General features: G+C 37.0%; 1 protein-coding gene across 1 annotated transcript in view; it reads right to left on the bottom strand.

Moving 5' to 3' along the window:
* Positions 1-23773, bottom strand: part of SCYL2 (SCY1 like pseudokinase 2) — an 83894-nt gene that overhangs the window by 54753 nt on the left and 5368 nt on the right. Inside the window, exon 2 of the mRNA XM_077111757.1 lies at positions 17152-17356. Within this exon, the coding sequence (XP_076967872.1) occupies positions 17152-17328 (177 nt within the window). The 5' untranslated portion in view covers positions 17329-17356. The remainder of the gene's footprint in view (positions 1-17151; positions 17357-23773) is intronic.

Here is a 23773-nt window from a genome sequence, read left to right as displayed (position 1 = left end):
CTCATATACCATAATAGTTGGAGACTTCAACTCACCACTCTCATCAATGGACAGAACATCTAGACAGAGGATCAACAAAGAAATAGAGAATCTGAATATTACTATAAATGAACTAGACTTAATAGACATTTATAGGACATTACATCCCACAACAGCAGGATACACCTTTTTCTCAAGTGCTCATGGATCATTCTCAAAGATAGACCATATGCTGGGTCACAAAGCAAGTCTTAACAAATTTAAAAAGATTGAAATCATACACAACACTTTCTCGGACCATAAAGGAATGATGTTGGAAATCAATAATAGGCAGAGTGCCAGAAAATTCACAAATACGTGGAGGCTCAACAACACACTCCTAAACAACGACTGGGTCAAAGAAGAAATTGCTAGAGAAATTAGCAAATACCTCGAGGCGAATGAAAATGAAAACACAACATATCAAAACTTATGGGACGCAGCAAAGGCAGTGCTAAGAGGGAAATTTATTGCTCTAAATGCCTATATCAGAAAAGAAGAAAAGGCAAAAATTCAGGAATTAACTATCCATTTGGAAGAACTGGAGAAAGAACAGCAAGCTAACCCCAAAGCAAGCAAAAGGAAAGAAATAACAAAGATTAGAGCACAAATAAATGAAATTGAAAACATGAAAACAATAGAGAAAATCAATAAGGCCAGAAGTTGGTTCTATGAGAAAATCAATAAGATTGATGGGCCCTTAGCAAGATTGACAAAAAGAAGAAGAGAGAGGATGCAAATAAATAAGATCAGAAATGGAAGAGGAGACATAACTACTGACCTCACAGAAATAAAGGAGGTAATAACAGGATACTATGAACAACTTTACGCTAATAAATACAACAATTTAGAGGAAATGGACGGGTTCCTGGAAAGACATGAACAACCAACTTTGACTCAAGAAGACATAGATGACCTCAACAAACCAATCACAAGTAAAGAAATTGAAGCAGTCATTCAAAAGCTTCCTAAAAAGAAAAGTCCAGGACCAGACGGCTTCACATGTGAATTCTATCAAACATTCCAGAAAGAATTAGTACCAACTCTCCTCAAACTCTTCAAAAAAATCGAAGTGGAGGGAAAACTACCTAATTCATTCTATGACGCCAACATTACCCTCATACCAAAACCAGGCAAAGATATTACAAGAAAAGAAAACTACAGGCCGATCTCTCTAATGAATATAGATGCAAAAATCCTCAATAAAATTCTAGCAAATCGTATCCAACAACACATTAAAAGAATTATTCATCATGACCAAGTAGGATTCATCCCAGGTATGCAAGGATGGTTCAACATAAGAAAATCAATTAATGTAATACACCATATCAACAAATCAAAGCAGAAAAATCACATGATCATCTCAATTGATGCAGAGAAGGCATTTGACAAGATTCAACATCCTTTCCTGTTGAAAACACTTCAAAGGATAGGAATACAAGGGAACTTCCTTAAAATGATAGAGGGAATATATGAAAAACCCACAGCTAATATCATCCTCAATGGGGAAAAATTGAAAACGTTCCCCCTAAGATCAGGAACAAGACAAGGATGTCCACTATCACCACTATTATTCAACATTCTGTTGGAGGTTCTAGCCAGAGCAATTAGACAAGAAAAAGAAATACAAGGCATCAAAATTGGAAAGGAAGAAGTAAAACTATCACTGTTTGCAGACAATATAATACTATACGTCGAAAACCCGGAAAAATCCACAACAAAACTACTAGAGCTAATAAATGAGTACAGCAAAGTAGCAGGTTACAAGATCAACATTCAAAAATCTGTAGCATTTCTATACACTAGTAATGAACAAGCTGAGGGGGAAATCAAGAAACGAATCCCATTTACAATTGCAACTAAAAGAATAAAATACTTAGGAATAAATTTAACTAAAGAGACAAAAAACCTATATAAAGAAAACTACAAAAAACTGCTAAAAGAAATCACAGAAGACCTAAACAGATGGAAGGGCATACCGTGTTCATGGATTGGAAGACTAAATATAGTTAAGATGTCAATCCTACCTAAATTGATTTACAGATTCAATGCAATACCAATCAAAATCCCAACAACGTATTTTTCAGAAATAGAAAAACCAATAAGCAAATTTATCTGGAAGGGCAGGGTGCCCCGAATTGCTAAAAACATCTTGAGGAAAAAAAACGAAGCTGGAGGTCTTGCGCTGCCTGACTTAAAGGCATATTATGAAGCCACAGTGGTCAAAACAGCATGGTATTGGCATAAAGATAGATATATCGACCAATGGAATCGAATAGAGTGCTCAGATATAGACCCTCTCATCTATGGACATTTGATCTTTGATAAGGCAGTCAAGCCAACTCCCCTGGGACAGAACAGTCTCTTCAATAAATGGTGCCTAGAGAACTGGATATCCATATGCAAAAGAATGAAAGAAGACCCATATCTCACACCCTACACAAAAGTTAACTCAAAATGGATCAAAGATCTAAACATTAGGTCTAAGACCATAGAACAGTTAGAGGAAAATGTCGGGAGATATCTTATGAATCTTACAATTGGAGGCGGTTTTATGGACCTTACACCTAAATCAAGAGCACTGAAGAAGGAAATAAATAAATGGGAACTCCTCAAAATTAAACACTTTTGTGCATCAAAGAACTTCATCAAGAAAGTAGAAAGACAGCCTACACAATGGGAATCAATATTTGGAAATGACATATCAGATAAAGGTCTAGTATCCAGAATTTATAATGAGATTGTTCAACTCAACAACAAAAAGATAGCCAACCCAATTACAAAATGGGAAAACGACTTGAATAGACACCTCTCAGAGGAGGAAATACAAATGGCCAAAAGACACATGAAGAGATGCTCAATGTCCCTGGCCATTAGAGAAATGCAAATCAAAACCACAATGAGATATCATCTCACACCCACCAGAATGGCCATTATCAACAAAACAGAAAATGACAAGTGCTGGAGAGGATGCGGTGAAAGAGGCACACTTATCCACTGTTGGTGGGAATGCCAAATGGTGCAACCACTGTGGAAAACAGTTTGGCGGTTCCTCAAAAAGCTGAATATAGAATTGCCATACGACCCAGCAATACCATTGCTGGGAATCTACTCAAAGGAATTAAGGGCAAAAACTCAAACAGACATTTGCACACCAATGTTTATAGCAGCGTTATTTACAATTGCAAAGAGATGGAAACAGCCAAAATGTCCATCAACAGACGAGTGGCTAAACAAACTGTGGTATATACATACGATGGAATATTATGCAGCTTTAAGGCAGGATAAACTTATGAAGCATGTAATAACATGGATGGACCTAGAGAACATTATGCTGACTGAGTCTAGCCAAAAACTAAAAGACAAATACTGTATGGTCCCAATGATGTGAATCGACACTCGAGAATAAACTTGGAATATGTCATTGGTAACAGAGTTCAACAGGAGTTAGAAACAGGGTAAGATAATGGGTAATTGGAGCTGATGGAATACAGACTGTACAATAGGACTAGATACAAAAACTCAAAAATGGACAGCACAATAATACCTAATTGTAAAGTAATAATGTTAAAATACTGAACGAAGCTGCATCCGAGCGATAGGTTCTTGTTTTGTTTTGTTTTGTTTGTTTTGTTCTTATTATTATTACTTTTATTTTTTTTTCTCTATATTAACATTCTATATTTTTTTCTGTTATACTGCTAGTTCTTCTAAACCAATGCAAATGTACTAAGAAACGATGATCATGCATCTATGTGATGATGTTAAGAATTACTGATTGCATATGTAGAATGGTATGATGTCTAAAAAAAAAAAATCGTCGGCACAATACTGCCTAACTGTAATGTAATTATGTTGGAACGCTGAATGAAGCTGCATCTGATCTATAGTTTTTTTTTTGTTGTTTTTTTTTCTTTCTCTTATATATTTTTGTACTTTTTATTTTTATTTGTGTTTTCTCTGTGTTATCACTTTATTTCTTTTTCTGTTGTCGTGCTATTTCTTTCTCTAAATCGATGCATATGTACTGAGAAATGATGACCATACACCTATGTGATGATATTAAGAATTACTGATTGCATATGTAGAATGGATTGATTTCTAATGTTGTGTTAGTTAATTTTTTTTAATTAATAAAAAAAAATAATAATAAAAATAAATAAATAAATAAATAAAATAAAACTTCTGTTAGGTGGCATGTACAATATATCTACGATATTAGATCTCCTCAATGATACAAAGAAAACTGAACATCAGAAGTAAAACTAGAAATAAATCAATGCTAGTATTCCAAAATTCTTTTAAATATTTTTAAAGACTTTCTCAAAATTGTTATGAAAGTCTCTTAATCTACTGCCATTCAATTCTGAATATCACTAACTGTATCTCTCCTTTTTATTGCTTTGCTCTTCTAATTTATCTTCTTGTGTTTTTCATTTTTCCTACCTTAGGATTATTGCTCTCACAAATTAGGTTGGCAATTTATCCACGAAACAGATTCATTACAGAATTCCAAACCAACACAATTCTAATTTGTTTCAAGTTGGGGGCTGTTCTAGTTTGCTAGCTGCTGGAATGCAACATACCAGAAACGGAATGGCTGCTTCTTGACTTCAGACCTCAGCCTCCATGGTTTTACCTCTGAAGTTATTTTTCCTCCAATGTGTCCCTTCTCTGAATCCCCCAGTCCAGCCTGGCAGCAGCTCTGTTTATACAGGTCCCACAGCACTCTCGCTGGCTTTCTATGGAGTAGCCTTGGATCTTGCCCATCAAACATAAGGAGTTTCCACAAAGACTTCCTGGATAACTCCGATGCAAATCCTGACTTCTTTCTCTGAAATGGCTGAGTGGTTCCACATTTGACCAAGACCTCATGTGGGGCACTATTCTCTGGGGTCTCCCTTCCTGGATGCCCAGAATTTTCCAGAACTTCAATTTCTGGTTTCTTTGTATCCAAGAGTTCAGTTTTCACCTTATCTCTTTCCTGTCGCATTTCACTATAAGCCGCAAGGAGAAACCAGGCTGCACTTTTGACATTTAATTTGGAATTCTCCTCTGCCAAATATCCAAGTTCATGGCTTTTAAAATCTGCGTTCCAGCCAAAGCCACTACTCAACTTTGCCAGATTATCTGCCATTTTAAAACAAGGACTGCCTTCCTTCCAGTCTGTAATGACACGTCTCACTTCTGTCTAAGACTTTATCAGAAGTGTCTTTAGAGTCCACATTTCTACCAACAGTCTTTTCAAAGCATTCTAGGCCTTCTCTATCAAGCTCCTCACCACTCCTCCAGATTCTTCCCCTTATCCATTTAAAAAGCCGTTTCAACATGTTTGGTATTTGCAAACCGCAGCAACATCCCACTTTTGGTACCAAAATCTGTCCTAGTTTGCTAGCTGCCGGAATGCAATATACCAGAAATGGAATGGCTTTTAACAAGGGGAATTTAATAAGTTGCTCATTTACAGTTCTAAGGCCAAGAAAACGTCCCAATTAAAACAAGTCTATAGAAATGTCCAATCAAAGGCATCCAGGGAAAGATACCCTGGTTTAAGAAGGCCGATGACATTCAGCATTTCTCTCTCAGCTGGAAGGGCACACGGTGAACATGGAGGTATCTGCTGGTTTTCATGTGGCTCTACACAAAAGGGACTCTCTCCAAAATGTTTCCTCTTTTAAAGGATTACAGCAAGCAATTTCACCTTCAGTGGGTGGAGACACATCTCCATGGAAATCATCTAATCAAAAGTTACCACCCACAATTTGGTGGGTCACATCTTCATGGAAACAATCAAAATGCTCCCACCCAGCAATATGGAATGAGGATCAAAGGACATGGCTTTTCTGGGGTCCACCACAGATTCAGACCAGTACAGGGGCCTCCTAGATAGCATGAGAGTTAAGAGGACTGAGCAGCTGAAAAATAAAATAAAAGGACTATTGAGTAAACTCAATTAATTCAAACTACCCATTCCCCAAGATCTTTTTGCATAAAATGGCATTCACTAAAATAACAGAGGATGTATATGTATAGCATTTAAGGCATTGGCATTAGACTAAATTTGAGTCAATTTCCCAAAAATTGACCAGCTGACTTTGGACAAGTTTTCTCTATAGTAAAATGGGGATAATGACAGTATGACTACTTCATAGGATCACTGAAGAGTAAATATTAATACAATGATTTAAAAAATTATCACAATGCCCAGCATATTATAAACACTAAACAAATGTTAGCTGCTCTAGTTTGCTAGCTGCCGGAATGCAACACACCAGAGACGGATTGGCTTATAATAAAAGGGGATTTATTTTGCTAGTTTTTCAGGGGAAAAGCAGCTAACTTTCCACTGAGGTTCTTTCTTATGTGGGAAGGCACAGGATGATCTCTGCTGGCCTTCTCTCCAGGCCTCTGGGGTCCAACAACTTTCCTTGGGGTGATTCCTTTCTGCATCTCCAAAGGCCTGGGCTGAGCTGCGAGTGCTGAGATGAGGTATGGCTGAGCTGCTTGGGCTGTGCTACGTTGTGCTCTCTCATTTAAGCACAACGTAGCACAAACATCATTCACTATGTTGATGCTTGATGAATGCATCAACATAATGAACAATGAATGATTAAGTCAAACATCATTCATTGCAGAAAGCACGCCTCCTAGCCGACAGCAGATGTAATTAGCAACAGATGAAGTTCACTTAACACTGGCTCATGTCCACAGCAACAGAACTAGGTGCTTTCACCTGGCCAAGCTGACAACTGACTCTAACCAGCATATTAGCTATCACTGTTATACCAGTGACTAACACCAAGACTTGCACTTTGTTATTTTTCTATTACTGTTAACAGTTTTCTGTTGATTCAGTGGCAAATATGGTCAATGATATGCATATTCAAGACCAATGGTCAGGAAGCACCTCTGAAAGATAAAGGTGACCTACCTGACCTACCACCCTGTCAACTTAATAAAGAACATTAACACGTTAGGCTAAACAAAAGATGAAATATAAACTTAATACCATTCCTATGTCACAGAGACACAAACATTCAGCATGTAAGAAAACACAGGTTTGGACTTCCGGAGAAGATGGCGGCTTAGTAAGACGCGCGGGTCTTAGTTCCTCCTCCAGAAAAGCAACTAAAGAAACAGAAACAATACGAAACAGCTCCCGGAGCCACGACAGAGACCAAAAAGACAACGTACCCCATTCTGGAACGGCTGAACGGGTAGGGAGAATCCACTGCTGTGAGATACCCGAGGGGTGCACGTTTTCCTGGCTGGGGTGGCTGGCGTCTGGGGTCCCCTCCACGCACGTGGCTCCCCGGTCTGACTGGGAACATTGGATAGCGGGGCCCTCCCGTCACGCTTGGCGTCTCGGGCCAGCTGGGCAATTTGGACCGGCACTCCCCCAAGCCACGGCCAGCGACCCCAGCCTCCACGCGCGGTTTCCCGGGCCGACTGCCCCGCAGACAAACGACCGCCACGAGCGCCACCTACTGGGCAGGAAAAGAAAAACAGAGCCCAGAGATTCCACAGAAAAACCTTTCAACCAGCTGGGTCCCACACCCAGGGAGATCTGATCAAATGCCCAGACACCAGCAGAAAATAATGGATGACGCTCGGAAAATTGAAGATATGGCCCAATCAAAGGAACAAACCAATAGTTCAAATGAGATACAGGAGCTGAGACAACTAATGCTGAATATACGAACAGAAATGGAAAAACTCTTCAAAAACCAAATCAATAAATTGAGGGAGGACATGAAGAAGATATGGGCTGAACAAAAAGAAGAAATAGAAAATCTGAAAAAACAAATCACAGAACTTGTGGGAGTGAAGGACAAAGAAGAAAAAATGGAAAAAACAATGGATACCTACAATGGTAGATCTAAAGAGACAGAAGCTACAATTAGTGAACTGGAGGATGGAACAACTGAATTCCAAAAAGAAACAGAAACTATAGGGAAAAGAATGGAAAAACTTGAGCAGGGAATCAGGGAACTGAATGACAATATGAAGCGCACAAATATACGTGTTGTGGGTGTCCCAGAAGGAGAAGAGAAGGGAAAAGGAGGAGAAAAACTAATGGAAGAAATTATCACTGAAAATTTCCCAACTCTTATGAAAGACCTAAATATACAGATCCAAGAAGTGCAGCGCACCCCAAAGAGAATAGACCCAAATAGGCATTCTCCAAGACATTTACTAGTTAGAATGTCAGAGGTCAAAGAGAAAGAGAGGATCTTGAAAGCAGCAAGAGAAAAACAATCTGTCACATACAAGGGAAACCCAATAAGACTATGTGTAGATTTCTCAGCAGAAACCATGGAAGCTAGAAGACAGTGGGATGATATATTTAAATCACTAAAAGAGAAAAACTGCCAACCAAGACTCCTATATCCAGCAAAATTGTCCTTCAAAAATGAAGGAGAAATTAAAACATTTATAGACAAAAAGTCACTGAGAGAATTTGTGACCAAGAGACCAGCTCTGCAAGAAATACTAAAGGGAGCACTAGAGTCAGATATGAAAAGACAGAAGAGAGAGGTATGGAGTAAAGTGTAGAAAGAAGGAAAATCAGATATGATATATATAATACAAAAGCCAAAATGGTAGAGGAAAATATTATCCAAACAGTAATAACACTAAAAGTTAATGGACTGAATTTCCCAATCAAAAGACATAGAATGGCAGAATGGATTGCGACCCAGCAATACCACTGCTAGGTATCTACTCAAAGGACTTAAGGGCAAAGACACAGATGGACATTTGCACACCAGTGTTTATAGCAGCATTATCTACAACTTCAAAGAGATGGAAACAGCCAAAATGTCCATCAACAGACGAGTGGCTAAACAAACTGTGGCGTATACCTACGATGGAATATTATGCAGCTTTAAGACAGACTAAACTTATGAAGCATGTAATAACATAGATGGACCTAGAGAACATTATGCTGAGTGAGTCTAGCCAAAAACTAAAGGACAAATACTGTATGGTCCCACTGATGTGAACCGACATTCGAGAATCAGCTTGGACTATATCATTGGTAACAGAGACCAGCAGGAGTTAGAAACAGGGTAAGATAATGGGTAATTGGAGCTGAAGGGATACAGACTGTGCAACAGGACTAGATACAAAAACTCAAAAATGGACAGCACAATAATACCTAAGTGTAATGTAACTAGGTTGGAACACTGAATGAAGCTGCACCTGAAATATGGTTTTTTGTTTGTTTGTTTGTGTGTTTGTATCTTTTGTTTTTGTTTTTTTCTTTTTCCTTTTTATATATATATATTATTAGTATTATTATTTTAATTCTCTTCTCTATATTAACATTCTATATCTTTTTCTGCTGTTTTGCTAGTTCTTTTCCTAAATCGATGCAAATGTACTAAGAAATGATGATCATACATCTATGTGATGATACTAAGAATTACTGAGTGCATGTGTAGAATGGAATGATTTCTAAATGTTGTGTTAATTTCTTTTCTTTTTTTTGATTAATAAAAAAATTTAAAAAAAAAAAAAAAGAAAAGAAAACACAGGTTCTAGAACTATGCAAAGTTAAACTGGAATCTTATTCCTACAACTTATTATTTATGTTGATTTTGAACTCATATTTTGATCATTGTTATTTTCAGACCAGTCTTAAAAGGAATAAGATAAAGAATGAAAAATAAAATATTCTCTATAGCTAAAGTTTGGGGTATTAGTCTACTAGAGAACCTTGAAAATAAAGGGGTTTCCAAGTTAACTGTCTATTTATAGCTATAAAAAGAAAATATTTGCAGTTATTATGTACCAAGCATTGTGCTAAGTATTTTTCAAGGATTAGTCCATTCCTTATAGAAACCCCATGAAAATTATTATTATCCTCACTACACAAATAAGGACTCTGTGGAAAGGATAAATGCTTTATCTAAGATTTCTTAATGGGTAAGATGAAAAGACAATATCTGAACCCAGGCAGTCTAATTCTAGGGGCTATTTTCTCAGGCAATACACCATACTGTCTCTTCAGAAATAATACAATGTCAATAAACATGGAGCACCCCATTAATACATGATAAATAAATGTCTTCAGTAAAGGCACCATTCAATTAAGAGTGTAATTTCTAAATAGCACTTATATATAAAACATAATCTTCACTCTTTTGATTACTATGAAACACAGGACAACCAGGAGGTGAGCGCACCATGTAATATTAATTTGAACTAAAAACAAATGACCTAGAAATTCAAGCTCCTACCTCACCATTCATGTGCACAATCTTATTTTGGTAAGTGTTCTGTGCTATAACACATTTTATAAATGCACCTAATTTAAAGGTGTTTATTTTTTTCAAGATGTTTTAAAACTAAAAAAATAAAAATCACATAAAATGGCTCTCTTAAATTCTTGCAGTTTCACTCTTAAGGAGGAACACCAACCTAAAATTCATAAGGAAAAAGAAACAATACAACATTCTCTCAGACACTCATTTACTGTTTTAAATTAAAAATGGCAAATTACTATCTAATTGTTGATTCAGTGGCAAATATGGTCAATGATATGAATATCCAAAACCAATGGTCAAGGAGCACCTCTGAAAGATAAAGGTAGACCTACCACCCTGTCAACGTAATAAAGAATATTAATACAACCACCCTGTCAATGTAATAAAGAATATTAATACATTCAGCTAAACAGAAAATGAGATATAAACTTAATACCATTCCTATGTCACAGAGACATAAGCTGTCAACTATCTTAACAAATATTTTCTCTTTGCTTCAATCAGTTAATTAAAATTACCAGTTTCAATACATTTGTGACTACTTAACTAACTGTTTAGGATGCAGACTTGCTTCCTAAAATAAAACTCTCATGGACTTCAAAACTTTTATTAGAATATATCATCAACTAATTTCTAATTTGTTTTACTTCTACTACTACCCACTTTAACACTTCTTACTTCAGCGAAAATCTTGTACTTTTAAGGTATACTACAAGTTTCTTTAAGAAAGCAACACATCTTAGATGTTTCCGAACCCTCTACTGGCTCTAGCAATATCTTATACCTAGAAGACACTCAGATGTTTACTGCTACTGGTGATTGATAAAGATAAGGAGTTAATAAAAAGGTTTTCATTATCACCTTGAATTAAAACCTTTTTCAACTTTTGATTATGAAAACTTTAAAAAACACAGAAAAGACGAAATTGCGCAATAGTCCAATACATCTCCCACTTATAACAATTTTTAACTCTAATTAAACCTTGGGGCCCTTTTTATACAAAATTAGGAGAAAAGTAAGCAATATCTGACACTCAAATGTTTATTTAGTCACTATATATTCTTTAAATGCAGCTCTGTTTTGTTTTGTTTTGTTTCACATGAGCAGGCACCAGGAATCAAACCTGGGTCTCTGGCTTGGCAGGTGAGCATGCTGAGCCACCACGGCCTGCCCTCACTACATATTCTTTAAAATACACTGGCAAAGAAGGTTACCCATTACAAAGTATTTTTTCTCAATACTCTAGTTTAAACAAAACAGGCTATGAAATAATCTATTTCAAAAACTATATTTGTCACAATAGAAGCTGTACCTCTTAATACAGCCCTAGTTTATCATTTTTAAAAGCTACTTTGCTTACTACAAAGTTGAACTATGTTAAAAATGAGATAATCTCAGCCATAAAATTCTAAGATAATTACCCCAATGTGTTTAAGATACCCTAACAACAGCTGGTACTCCTCTAACCTTTCTCTGAGATCTCCCAGAAATGTTTTATGAAACAGGGACTTTCCCTGAATTATTTTTTGGATCCTTCATAACTGGCCAGTGGTAGTGATTGTGAGCATCTTCATTTTCCATCTGACCCTGGGATAATATTCCTTCCTCATAGTGATAAAAACAACATCTAAATTTTTACTTACATTAATTTAAAACTAAGTTAATTTTTTAGGAAACTGAAAAGTAACAAAATATATTCCAATTGCTAGCGATAGTCTACAATCATTTTTAACCTAGGCAACTCGACTAGCACATTCAGCTTGACACAATGGTTTCCTTTATTTAAAATCTTTTCATTTATTATAATTTAATTATGCTTTTATCTAAAGAATATTAGCAGACCTCACTCATGAATACTGGAATGCTGGATAACACAACATAGATCATGTGGTAAGGAAGGGACTATATCCAATCCTACATTTGGTAGCATAACATATGAACAACAATCAAATATTCATTACATAACATTTAAAAAAATCAATCTTCATTATCTTCATAGAAAGAAATAGGAATTTAAGTGAAGATGTTACAGAGCTCCTGATGCAGTCAAGGCAAAAGTCATATACAAATATAAATTTTAAACCAAACAAGACAGAAACTATCTTAATTTTTAAAAAAGGGGGAGGGAGGTTGCTAGGGTAGTTCAGTGGAAGAATTGTCACCTATAATTGAACATCATAAGTAAATGGAATCTTGATCAGGGCATAAGATTTTGTTGGTTTGTCCAGGTTAGTGTGATGCCCGATAAACCCCAGAGCGATTTGAACAGTGAATAAAAAAGTATTTGCAAAGTCGCCTTGGGGGAATGGAGAGAAAGAGGAAAAAGTTCAACTTCCTCATCTGGAGAAAACTGACATTCTCACAAGCAGTGGGGACAACCAAATCAATAGGCCAAGCTCTCAATCTTGGGGTTTGGCCCTATGAAACCTATCCCTGAGGATAGACTAAGCCTACTTAAAATTAGAGTCGCCACCAGAGAACCTCTTTTGTTGCTCAGATGTGGCCTCTCTCTCTCTCTCAGCCGACACAGCAAGCGAACTCACTACCCTCCTTCCTCTCTACATGGGACATGACTCCCAGGGGTGTAAGTCACCCTGGCAACGTGGGACAGAAATCCTGGGATGAGCTGGGACTCAGCATCAAGAGACTGAAAAAACCTTCATGACCAAAAGGGGGAAGAGAGAAATGAGACAAAATAAAGACTCAGTGGCTGAGAGATTTCAAACAAAGCCAAGAGGTTATCCTGGAGGTTATTCTTAACACACTATATAAATATTTCCTTTTTAGTTTATGATGTATTATAGAGACTAGAGAGAAGTACCTGAAACTGTAGAGCTGTAGAATTCTTGCCTGCCATGCGGAAGACCCAGTTTCAATTCCTGATCCATACATTTCCCAAACAAAGAAACCAACAAAAACAAGCAAACAAAAATTCAACAAATGGTGCTGCAATAACAGGATACTCACATAGAAAAAGAATGAACTGTGACCCCACTGTACAGCATACAAAAACAAAACAAACAAAAAGGCTCTACTCCAAAACCAGATAGAAAAGGTCATAATAAATGTGGGACACTAGGACTACTAAAAAAATAAATCTATTTGGGAACAATCCTGTGTTATGGTTTGTGTTCATGCGTCAACTTGGCCAGATGATGGTGTCCACTTGCCTAGTCAACCAAATACTGGCCTGTCACTGCAAGGACATTTTATGGCTGGTTAGTAAACCATAAGGTTGGTTCATTAAACCATCAGCACGTTGACCGCATCCATGACTGATTACATCTGCAGTAGAACAAGGGGGGTGCCCTTCACAATTAGTGATACTTAATCTAATCAGCTGAAGGCTTTAAAGGAGAAATCAGAAGAGAGGACAGAATCTCTCTCTCCACTTCAGTCAGCCAGCCTCTCCTGGGGGATTCATTAAGACGTTCATCAGAGCTGTCAGCATGGGGTGTGCCCTACAGAATTTGGACTTGTGCATTTCCACAGTTGTGTGTGACACCTTTATAAAATCTCTTATGTACAGATATCTCCCACTGGTTCTGCTTTAGCCAATAAAAGTACTTCCACTTTCAATGACTTGTTTTAAAAAAGTATAACCTAAAAATTAGAAAGGCCAATGACATCCAGTCAAAGGCATTTGTCTCAAAAATACCTCTCAAAGAATATTTTTTAAAAAGAAAATAAAAATACATATGAAAAAAGAGTCTATGTTCAGATAACCACTTTAATCCTAAACATACTACTCTGTAGAAAGACTAAGTCAGTTACAAAATTATAACAGAAATAAACAGTATTAATTCTATGCCTAGCAATTACCTATTAGACATTTAAAAGGTTCATGAGGGAAGGGAACGGGAAATACTTCACTGAATTTTCAAAAACTAAACAGCTTCCTCAGAATTACTCTAAAATTAAAAAGAGTAACTATAACAAGGTCTGGCAGGGATGTAGAGAGACTATAACTGCTGGCAGAAGTGTACTTTGGTACAACTACTCTGGAAAACTGTTTGGCACAGTGAACAAATGCATACACCATGACTTAGCAACTCCATTTCTAAGTAATATGTCATATTTGCCAATGGCACACACAAGAATGTTCATAGCAGTACTCTACATATCAATGAAAAAGAAAAACTGCTCTGTGTCCAACAACATAGCTGTATCTCAGGAACATAATGCTGAGAAAAAGGATCCAAGCACAAATACATACCATGTAATTCCACTTAAAGTTCAAAATCAGGCGAAATTATTATGAGGTGTTAAAAGACAGGACATTGATTACTCCTGGAGAAAAGAAGGTGGGAGTAATGACTGAGAAGGGATGAGAATCTTAATAATGTTTTATTTTTTTTATCTAGATACTAATTACATTGGTTGTGCTCATTATGACTATTCATGGAACCGAATACTCATGATTTGCACAGTATTCTGTATGTATGTAAGTGTTTAAAAATAAGTTTATATTTTTAAGAATTAAATAGGGTGGGCCACAGTGGCTCAGCAGGCAGGAATGCTTGCCTGCGATGCCAGAGGACCCAGGTTCGATTCCTGGTGCCTGCCCATGTTAAAAAAAAAAGAATTAAATAGACAATAAAATTTTTATTCACTAAATGTCACCTTTTCCATTATTTTTTTTCCCCAGTTTCTCCAGATTAGTATTTTCTAACAGAATTTTCTATGATAGAATGCTCTGTTTCTGCACATCCAATTGCGTATTAACCACAGGAGGCTATTAAGCACTTGAAATGTGACTAGTGCAACTAAAGAAATGAATTTAATTTTAATTAACTGAAATTTAAATAGCCATATGTAGCTAGTGGCTATGATACTGGATAGTACAGTTATAGATTATCTATTTTCTATGATGCCTTTTTAATAAAAATGAGATGAATGAGAGTTAAAACTTTTCAATTAAGGGAAAAATCAAAGGGTGATGAGATTTAGCTATTCCTAAAGGAATTAGCCAGTAATCAAGATAGGATACTCAATTCTGACCACCGCACTCAGAAGGAACAAAGAAAGGAAAGCCATATCCAACAAGAGTTCTAATGTATTCCAAAACCATTTCTTCCCCAAAGCAGTGTGACTAAAAGGGAACACGGTGAAGGTTCCTAAGACAGCATATGCTGGCAGTCAGCAGCTGACAACAGGATTCCTATCATTTGTCCCTGGTTCTCATGGTCTGATGCTCAGGAACAGCGCAGACTCGCCAGCATTATCAGAGGATTTAGTAAACATATAACTTAGCAAATGAACTACTGACATCTACACAAGCACTAGAGCCCTTGCAGTTACACAGCACAAAGATATTATTATACTACCCATCCTTAACAAGAAACACAGAATTTAGTAAATTTGGTGTTCTGTTTTCTTAAGTAAATGATTGTGAAAGCAATTGTGCTAGTGTTGGAGACTACCTATGTATGCTATTTACATAACTTCATGATCTCATTAATGGCTTTGTAAGTAGTCAATACTCAATGGCCACTTATTTTTTGGATGAGTTCTTAGTGAATTGAAAAACAAAACAATTTTCAAAAATCACTCAGGATTTTTAAGACAGAACATAACAGTCCTTTAGAACATCACCAATTTTGGACTACATTAATGACTTCTAACTAAATGGCAATAAAAACAAAATTTACAGACCACATTGTGTACAGTACAAACCACAAACAACCAACCTATCATAGGGACCAAGACATCCACTTCATAAAAGGATAGCCAGTGAGTGCCAGGGGAGTTTGGTGGTAGAATTCTCACCTACCATGCAGGAAACTCAGGTTCAACTCCAGGCCCATCCCTGCCCTCCCCCCCAAAAAATTCAACAAGTGGTGCTGCAATAATAGGATAGTCAACATGTAAAAAGAATGAAATCACTCAGCATACCAAAAAAAAAGGATAACCAAAGCCAATTTGTCTTAATACACTTGTTTGTGAAATAAGCTAAGTTTGGAAAAGGAGCAAATAATGTATACTCACAAATAACATATACCAAAAAAATGATTTTGGTAGTCATTAGAAGTATGTGTAATAAATCCCAGACTTCTTGCAAGCCATGTTTCACTTGTGAGGAAGTAAAAATACTTTTGGAAACAATGATTCCTGTTTTTTTTAAGAATTATATTTCTACGGATTTTTAAGTCTGGAGATATTTTTATTCTTTAACAATTTCAACAAAAAGCTGTTGGTAAAATTTAACACCAATGATCCTCCACATTTCTAAGAACCATCTGTTGGTCTGTGAAGCCAAAAAAAAGGGCAACTCATTCAAACTACTCTTATCTTATCCAAAAGGGCAGTTAGTTTTAAAATAACTTTGAAATAAATAAACCCTGAAATACAATATTGATTAAAACCCACAATTGTCTCCTTCTGATGGTGAAAATCATCAGGTTAAACACAAAAAAACATTACAGAAGTCCTTTTTCTGCAAGGCCATAGAATAAAAGAGAATTTAAAAGACCTTTAGTATTGAAAAAATTTAACTGATCATTTTGTGAACTTATTTACAAATATGAAAAGAAACTTAAAAGGAACATGACAAATTTTATCCTAAAACCTATACTTCTGCTAAATATTTTAAACTAAATACACTCATTTGTTCAAGTGACAAGCTAATTTTATTAAGCAAAATTAAATTATAAAATGAGATGGTATAGCAAGCAATATGTTTTTAACCAGGAGATTATGGGAGTGCTTAAAAAAATTTGTTTTTCTATGACTTCATAGGACAAAACAAGAGGACTAAAGTACCCACTATTTTTGACATTTCTTAACAGTAAAATGTACACATAGATTTTTGTGGCACTTACAGTGTGTATTTTTTCCAATGTGACTCTGAATTAAGGCTTACCTGCTTTGTTGATTTTTTTGTGCCGTTAAAAATCTTCCAAGCTAGTCCATTGCCACCACTGGCAATGTGTCGACCAACATCGAATTCTCTGGTGACAGGATTTCCCATTACAGCACTAGTGACATCAGCTGTTACTTTTGTAACAGTGCTCTTCAACTTATTAAGCATGGATTCCATGGCTGCAATATTGAGTAGTTACAGTTACCTAGACACACAAAGGAACAGTGGAAACTGATAATATGTTTTACATGTTTAAGCATTTAGCATTCATTATTTAGTCTGAAAAGCTTAATATCCCAAATTAATGAGCACAACAAAATTTTACACAGCTTTATTATTAATAATTAATGTTGTTATTAATGATTAGTTATTGCTATTAATAACTACTAGGTGTTCATAAACTTAGTGATCAGCAATTGCTATTGATTGATCAGTAACTGTTAAGCCTAACTTCTCATTTGGTAAATTGAAAGACTCTGAGATGATATATGTTACCTAGAGGAATCCTTCAAATTAGAGTATTTTTTATCTCTGGGGCTTCTTGAAGACTTCAAGGGTTCAGGGAATAGAAAGTTTCAAGGTAACAATTTCTAACCTGGAAACAGGTTAAGAATACAGGGGAAATTAGACCTCATGCTAGATCTTGTAATATGATGTATTTAGCACATATACTACCATCTCATGATTATCAAAATGTTTTTTAAAATATTTCAAAATAATTAATTTCCTTCCTAAAACTATATATTTGTATTTTATGCATTTAAGATACTATTTCTAACTTCTGGCCATTATGGAGGAACAAAAACTGAATTTACTCTTATCTTTAACTAGAAAACCGGACAAAATATACTATATATATATATATACTTTTTTTTTTTCCAGATACTGAACAACAAGCAGCACAGGCCTTTAGTCTCAGTGAGAAAGCACACCAACAAGGTAAATTCTAGGACTGCCCCAGCATTCTGCCTGGAGGCATGCTCCAACACAGCACAGAGCAAGATTCTAAGCAGCAGACTCAGTGAGCAGAGGAGTCTAGGAGAGAAATGGAGTTCAAGAAGGCTGAAGTGGATGCGAGTTTTTGGGACGGAATTTCAAAGAGAATGAAGCTACTCTGAAAAGTGATCCACAAATTTGCACAGGGGCTTCCTTAATGCTCTGTTAAATACTAAGATGTGCACGTACAGTGTGAAACTCTAATAGGTCAAGTTAAAGTGACCCAGAGTTTACACAGGGCTGCAAATCACCCAATTTCTCATGAGCCAGAGAAGAGAGTCCTAGGTGGTCACTACGGGCATTCAGGAGAAACCCCAGAAAGACCATGCCTTAATAAGAGGGGAAACCATCCCTAGAGTAAAATGACTCTAAACCTACCCTATCAACCAAAAGCAAGTCTTGAATGACAAAACTGAACCATATGTTACTTAAAGGCCTGTGAAAGGAAGATACAGGCACAGAAAATTCAGAAACTCAAGAGTATGATATCCACAATACATAGCAAGCAATAAAAATTACCATTTATGCTGAGAAGCAAGAAAATGTGACATGAAATCAAGAGAAATAGCAATACAAACAGACCCCAAAAGGTAAGATTATGGAATCAGCAATCAAATTTAAAGGAAAATATGACACAATAAAGAAGTATTCTAGAGATGAAAAATAAAATCTCAAAAAAAATTCTATGGATGTGATTAACAGATTGGATATTGTTGAAGGAAAAAAAAAGACTGGTGAAATCTAAAAATAGAGTAAAAAACTGAAAATATATATGAACAGTCTCAGTGACCAGCTGAACAACATTGCAGTTGTAGCATGTATAACCGGATCCTCAAAATGAGGGGAAGAGAATAAAAATTTGAAAAAAAATGGCCAAAATTTTTCCTAATTTGATGAAAACAATACAGGGCTGCAAGAAACTCAACAAACCCCAAACAGAATAAACACAAAGAAAATCTACCTAGATGTATCATGGCCATTAGCTGAAAATCAAAGACTAAGAGAAAAAGCTTATCAACAGGCAGAAAAAAAAAAGAACAGGCAAATTATAGAGGAACAAAGATATTAATTTCTCCAGACTTCTCATCAGAAGCTATGTATATCTAAGGAACTGTCAACTTAGAATTCTATAGCCTGGGGGGGGGGGGGGGAAGGGCTTTCAAAAACAGAGGTGAAAAGACTTTCCCAGACAAACAATAAATGAGAGAATTTGTTGCCAGCAGATATTCACTATAAGAAATGCTAAAGGAGGTTGTGCAAGCAGAAGGAAAAATGTACCAGACAGAAATTTCCTTTTGTAGACAAATCTGCAAATGTGAGTATAAGATCCCTTGCTTTATATTTTGAAAAGATAATTGACCATTTAAAGTAAAAATAATAAAAATGTATTTGGGGGGGTTACGGGAAGATGACAGAATAGGACAGATCGAGTTCACTACTGCTCCAAGGAACAGCTAGAGAAGGGATGGGACAGTGACTGAGACGGTGACTCCAGGGTGTAAGCAACCCAGGAGAGTCATCTGCACCATACAGGGCAGCCCTGGTTGCAAAAGCTGAGGAACTGAGAAGCAGAGGGCTGGAGAACATCTGACTGGTGCAAACAGCCTAAAGTAGAAACAGAGCCCTCAGGAGTGCACAGGGAGGGAGACAGGGACTGGGAAGTAAGCCAAGCCAAGTTCCTTGAAGACACTACCCTCACCAGTGCAGCCCTGTAACCCATGACTCCCCCCACTCCCCATGTACCTGAACCTTGTCACCCGCCTGCCTCGCCAGGCTCCAAGCCCCACCTCGCCCCACCAACCCCTCACTCACTTGTCTAGGAGTCCTACAACCCCACCACAAACGCATGCAAGCGTGCATGCCTGCCCCAGCCCGACCCACCTCTCCTGCAAAAGTGCAGTCTCACCCAGCCCCTCCCGAGCCCTACCTCCCAGTCCCTGCCCACTGTAGGTGGTAGTTGGACCATAAAGGCTGCAGGCACTTACCTCCATACCCAGGCTACACCCACTCCCAGCCCATACAGTCACGTAACCCCCTCCCACCCAGCCCCTGACCTCTGTGCACATGTAAATCAGTGCATGGCCCTCCCAGATCTGCACACGCACATGACCCACAGTCACACCCACCAGCTCTGGGCAAGCACTGACCTGCATACCCAGGCTACATCTGCTCCCAGCCCACTCAGGCACAATGCCAACCCACTGCCCTGAGCTCTGCACGTGCACACAAAGGGCCCTGTGCCCTAGACCAGCGTACACCACAGCCTTGCCCGCCCCCAGACTCATGCACCTGCACAGCCACATCCTCCCCGCTGCTGGGCACCACGCTTACAGGCACCAGCATAGTATCCCCAACCTGCGTCTATACTTGCACTGCAACTCATCCCTGCACTGTTGTGCCCTGCCCCATACTCCGTATCCTGATACACATCCATCCAGCAAATACAAGGCTTTAGACTACTGAAGAAAATCAACCTCCAAAGTAAACCAATCAAGATATTTACAAGACAGCAGAAGATCACTAAGTATATCGTGATGTAGATTAATATAGCCCTGCCTAACAACCAAATTAAAACACTAGAGGAGACACAGACATTGGAACAGCTAATCAGAGGTGTTCATATAACTCTACTAAATAAAACAAATGGGATGGCTAGTGACATAAAGGAGAGCAAGAAGACACTAGAAGAGCATAAAGAGGAATTTGAAAGGATAAATAGAAAAAAATAGCAGATATCACAGAGATTAAAGATGCAGTAGACAAAAAAAACATACTAGAGACACACAACAGCAGATCTGAAGAGGTAGAAGAAAGAATAAGTGAACTAGAGGACAGAACTGATTTCAAACACTCAAAACAGCAAATGGCAAAAAAAATGGAAAAATATGAATTAGATCTTAGGGAACTGATGGACATAAACGTATTGTGGGGTTAATAATATATGCTTGTAGAAGGAAATTCTACAACAAAAAACAGCATTATATATGTGATGTAACATAATATCATTTAAAGGTAGACTATGGTAAGTTAAAGATGCATATTATAAACCCTAGAGTAACAATTAAAATAATAAAGAGATGCAGGTAAAAAGCAAACAGTGTAAAACAGAATACTAAAGCAAACAGAATTCATTAAAAAAGATGTAGGAAAAGAGGAAGAAGCAAAGAGCAGATGGGACAAAGAAAACAAATAGGAAGGTGGTAGATTTAAATCAAACCATATCAATAATTACATTAACGTAACTAAAAATTCCAATTAAAAGGCAAGACTCTGAAATGTAACTAGATTTTTTAAAAAGCAAGACCCAACTATATGCTTCCTACAAGAAACCCATTTTAAATACAAACACACAGAACACTTAAAAGTAAAAGGATGGGGAAATATTCCAAGCTAGCGTAGCTATATTATTAACAGACAGAATAGGCTTCAAGATAAAGAGGCACATTTCATAATGATAAAACTGTCAATTCATCAAGACATAATAATCCTAGTGTGCACACATCTAATAAGATAGCTTTAAAATAAATGCAACAAAACCTGACAGAACTGAAAGAAGAAACAGATAAACTTACAATTACAGTTGGAGACTGTGATGGTTACTTTGTATGTGAAACTTGGCTTGCCCTAGAGAATTCAGACTTGCCAGGTTCCATCCATGGTCATGATTGTGTGCTATCTTTCAACTATCTCAGACTTCTTAAAGGGTATTTTCTTGGGTATAAAATACTTTGAGACTGAGGGAGGGAGGGGTGGGGATTGTCATAGAAAGGAGCAACTTGAGAAAGCATTCATCCCTTAAGAGCAACATCAAGTCCCTTAAGAATTAAACAAAACAAAGTTTGGTAACAAATACTGAAAGGGGTGGTGCTTTATTTCCTCAGGGCATAAGTGAACAAGACCCATGCCTTATCTATCAAAGAATTACAATTAAGAAGTAAGGTGGCTGTTACAGGGATGTGTATGGATATATTTCAATTGATAAGCATAAACATCAAGGTTTTAATGAAAGTAAAGCACAATTACAATTGACAACAATCTAAAATTAGATCTTTACAATTATTTAAACTCTGGATGAAAACTTTTAAATGACATCCACTTAAAAGATATGCAAAGGGATACATGGCTTTTCAAAATTATTTACAGGATTCTTAAGTAAAAACATTTGAAGACCACTGTACTAATAAAGCACTGGTTTGTTTCTCTATTATATTTATGTAAAAATAACCTACTTCCTTCCATTAAAGATCTGAATTAAATTAAAGATTGAGATGGTATAATCTAGGAATGCCTAGAGTGTATAATAATAGTGAAATGTACAAGGTACAATTTTAAAAATGTTTTTGCATGAGGAAGAACAAAGGAATGTCATTATTGCAGGGTACTGAAAATAGATGGTAATTAATATTTTAAAATGTCACCTTCTGTGTGAGACTAAAGCAAAAAATTTTTATAAATTAATCAATTAATTAAAAATTAATATTTTGACTAGTGCATTTCCTAATATAACTTATGTAGATAGTTTGATTGAATGCCATAAGTACTTGGAATCTCAGGTAAGACATGAGATTTTGTTGGTTTGTCCACAGTGATGCCCCGATGAATCCCAGAGTTATTCGATCAGTGAGTGGAAAAGTATCTGCAAAGCCCCCTTCGGGAAGTGGTGAAAACAGGGAGAAATTCAACTTTCCCAAGTTGAATTCTTGATATTCTCACAAACAGTATGGACAACCAAAGCTATAGGCAGAGCCCCCAGTCTTGGGGGTTGTTCACATGAAACTTAGCCCCACAAAGGATAGGTCAAGCCTACTTAAAATTAGGCCTAAGAGTCACCCCCAAGAGAGCCTCTTTTGTTGCTCAGATGTGGCCCCTCTCTCTAGCCAACACAACAAGCAGTCTCACCACCCTACCCCTCTCTAGGTGGGACATGACTCCCAGGGGTGTGGACCTTCCTGGCAACGTGGGACAGAGATCTTGAAATGAGCGGAGACTCAGCATCAAGGGATTGAGAAAAACCCTAGAATGAGCTGAGACTTAGCATCAAGGGATTGAGAAAACCTTCTCGACCAAAAGAGGGAAGAGGGAAATGAGACAAAGTGTCAATGGCTGAGAGATTCCAAACAGAGTGGAGAGGTTATCCTGGAGGTTATTCTTATGCATCAAGTAGATATCATCTTGTTATTCAAGATGTAATGGAGAGGCTGGAGGGAACTGCCTGAAAATGTAGAGCTGTGTTCCAGTAGCCATGTTTCTTGAGGATGATTGAATAATGATATAGCTGTAACAATGTGACTGTGTGATTGTGAAACCCTTGTGTCTGATGCTCCTTTTATCTACCTTGTCAACAGAGAAGTAGAACATATGGAATAAAAATAAATAATAGGGGGAAGAAAAAAAAAAGATCTGAAGTAAATAGAAACAGAGACTCATTTTTTGTTTTAATTTAATGCTGCATTTCTATAAGCAGTTGGAAAATGTTGCTATTGGCATTATGAAAACATTCATTTGCTATGCCAAGTTGTTTTCCATGAACATCTGCTGTTGTATTGGTGAGGGAGGTGAAGGGATACAAAAACCCTATTTAAAACCTACAAATCCGCACCTCTAACCCTTCCTGACTAGCTACATG

The sequence above is a fragment of the Tamandua tetradactyla genome, chromosome 7 (genome assembly GCF_023851605.1).
Source record: "Tamandua tetradactyla isolate mTamTet1 chromosome 7, mTamTet1.pri, whole genome shotgun sequence".
NCBI lineage: Eukaryota > Metazoa > Chordata > Mammalia > Pilosa > Myrmecophagidae > Tamandua > Tamandua tetradactyla.
The sequence above is the reverse complement of the archived record's forward strand: the minus strand, read 5'-3'. Positions and strand labels throughout refer to the sequence as shown.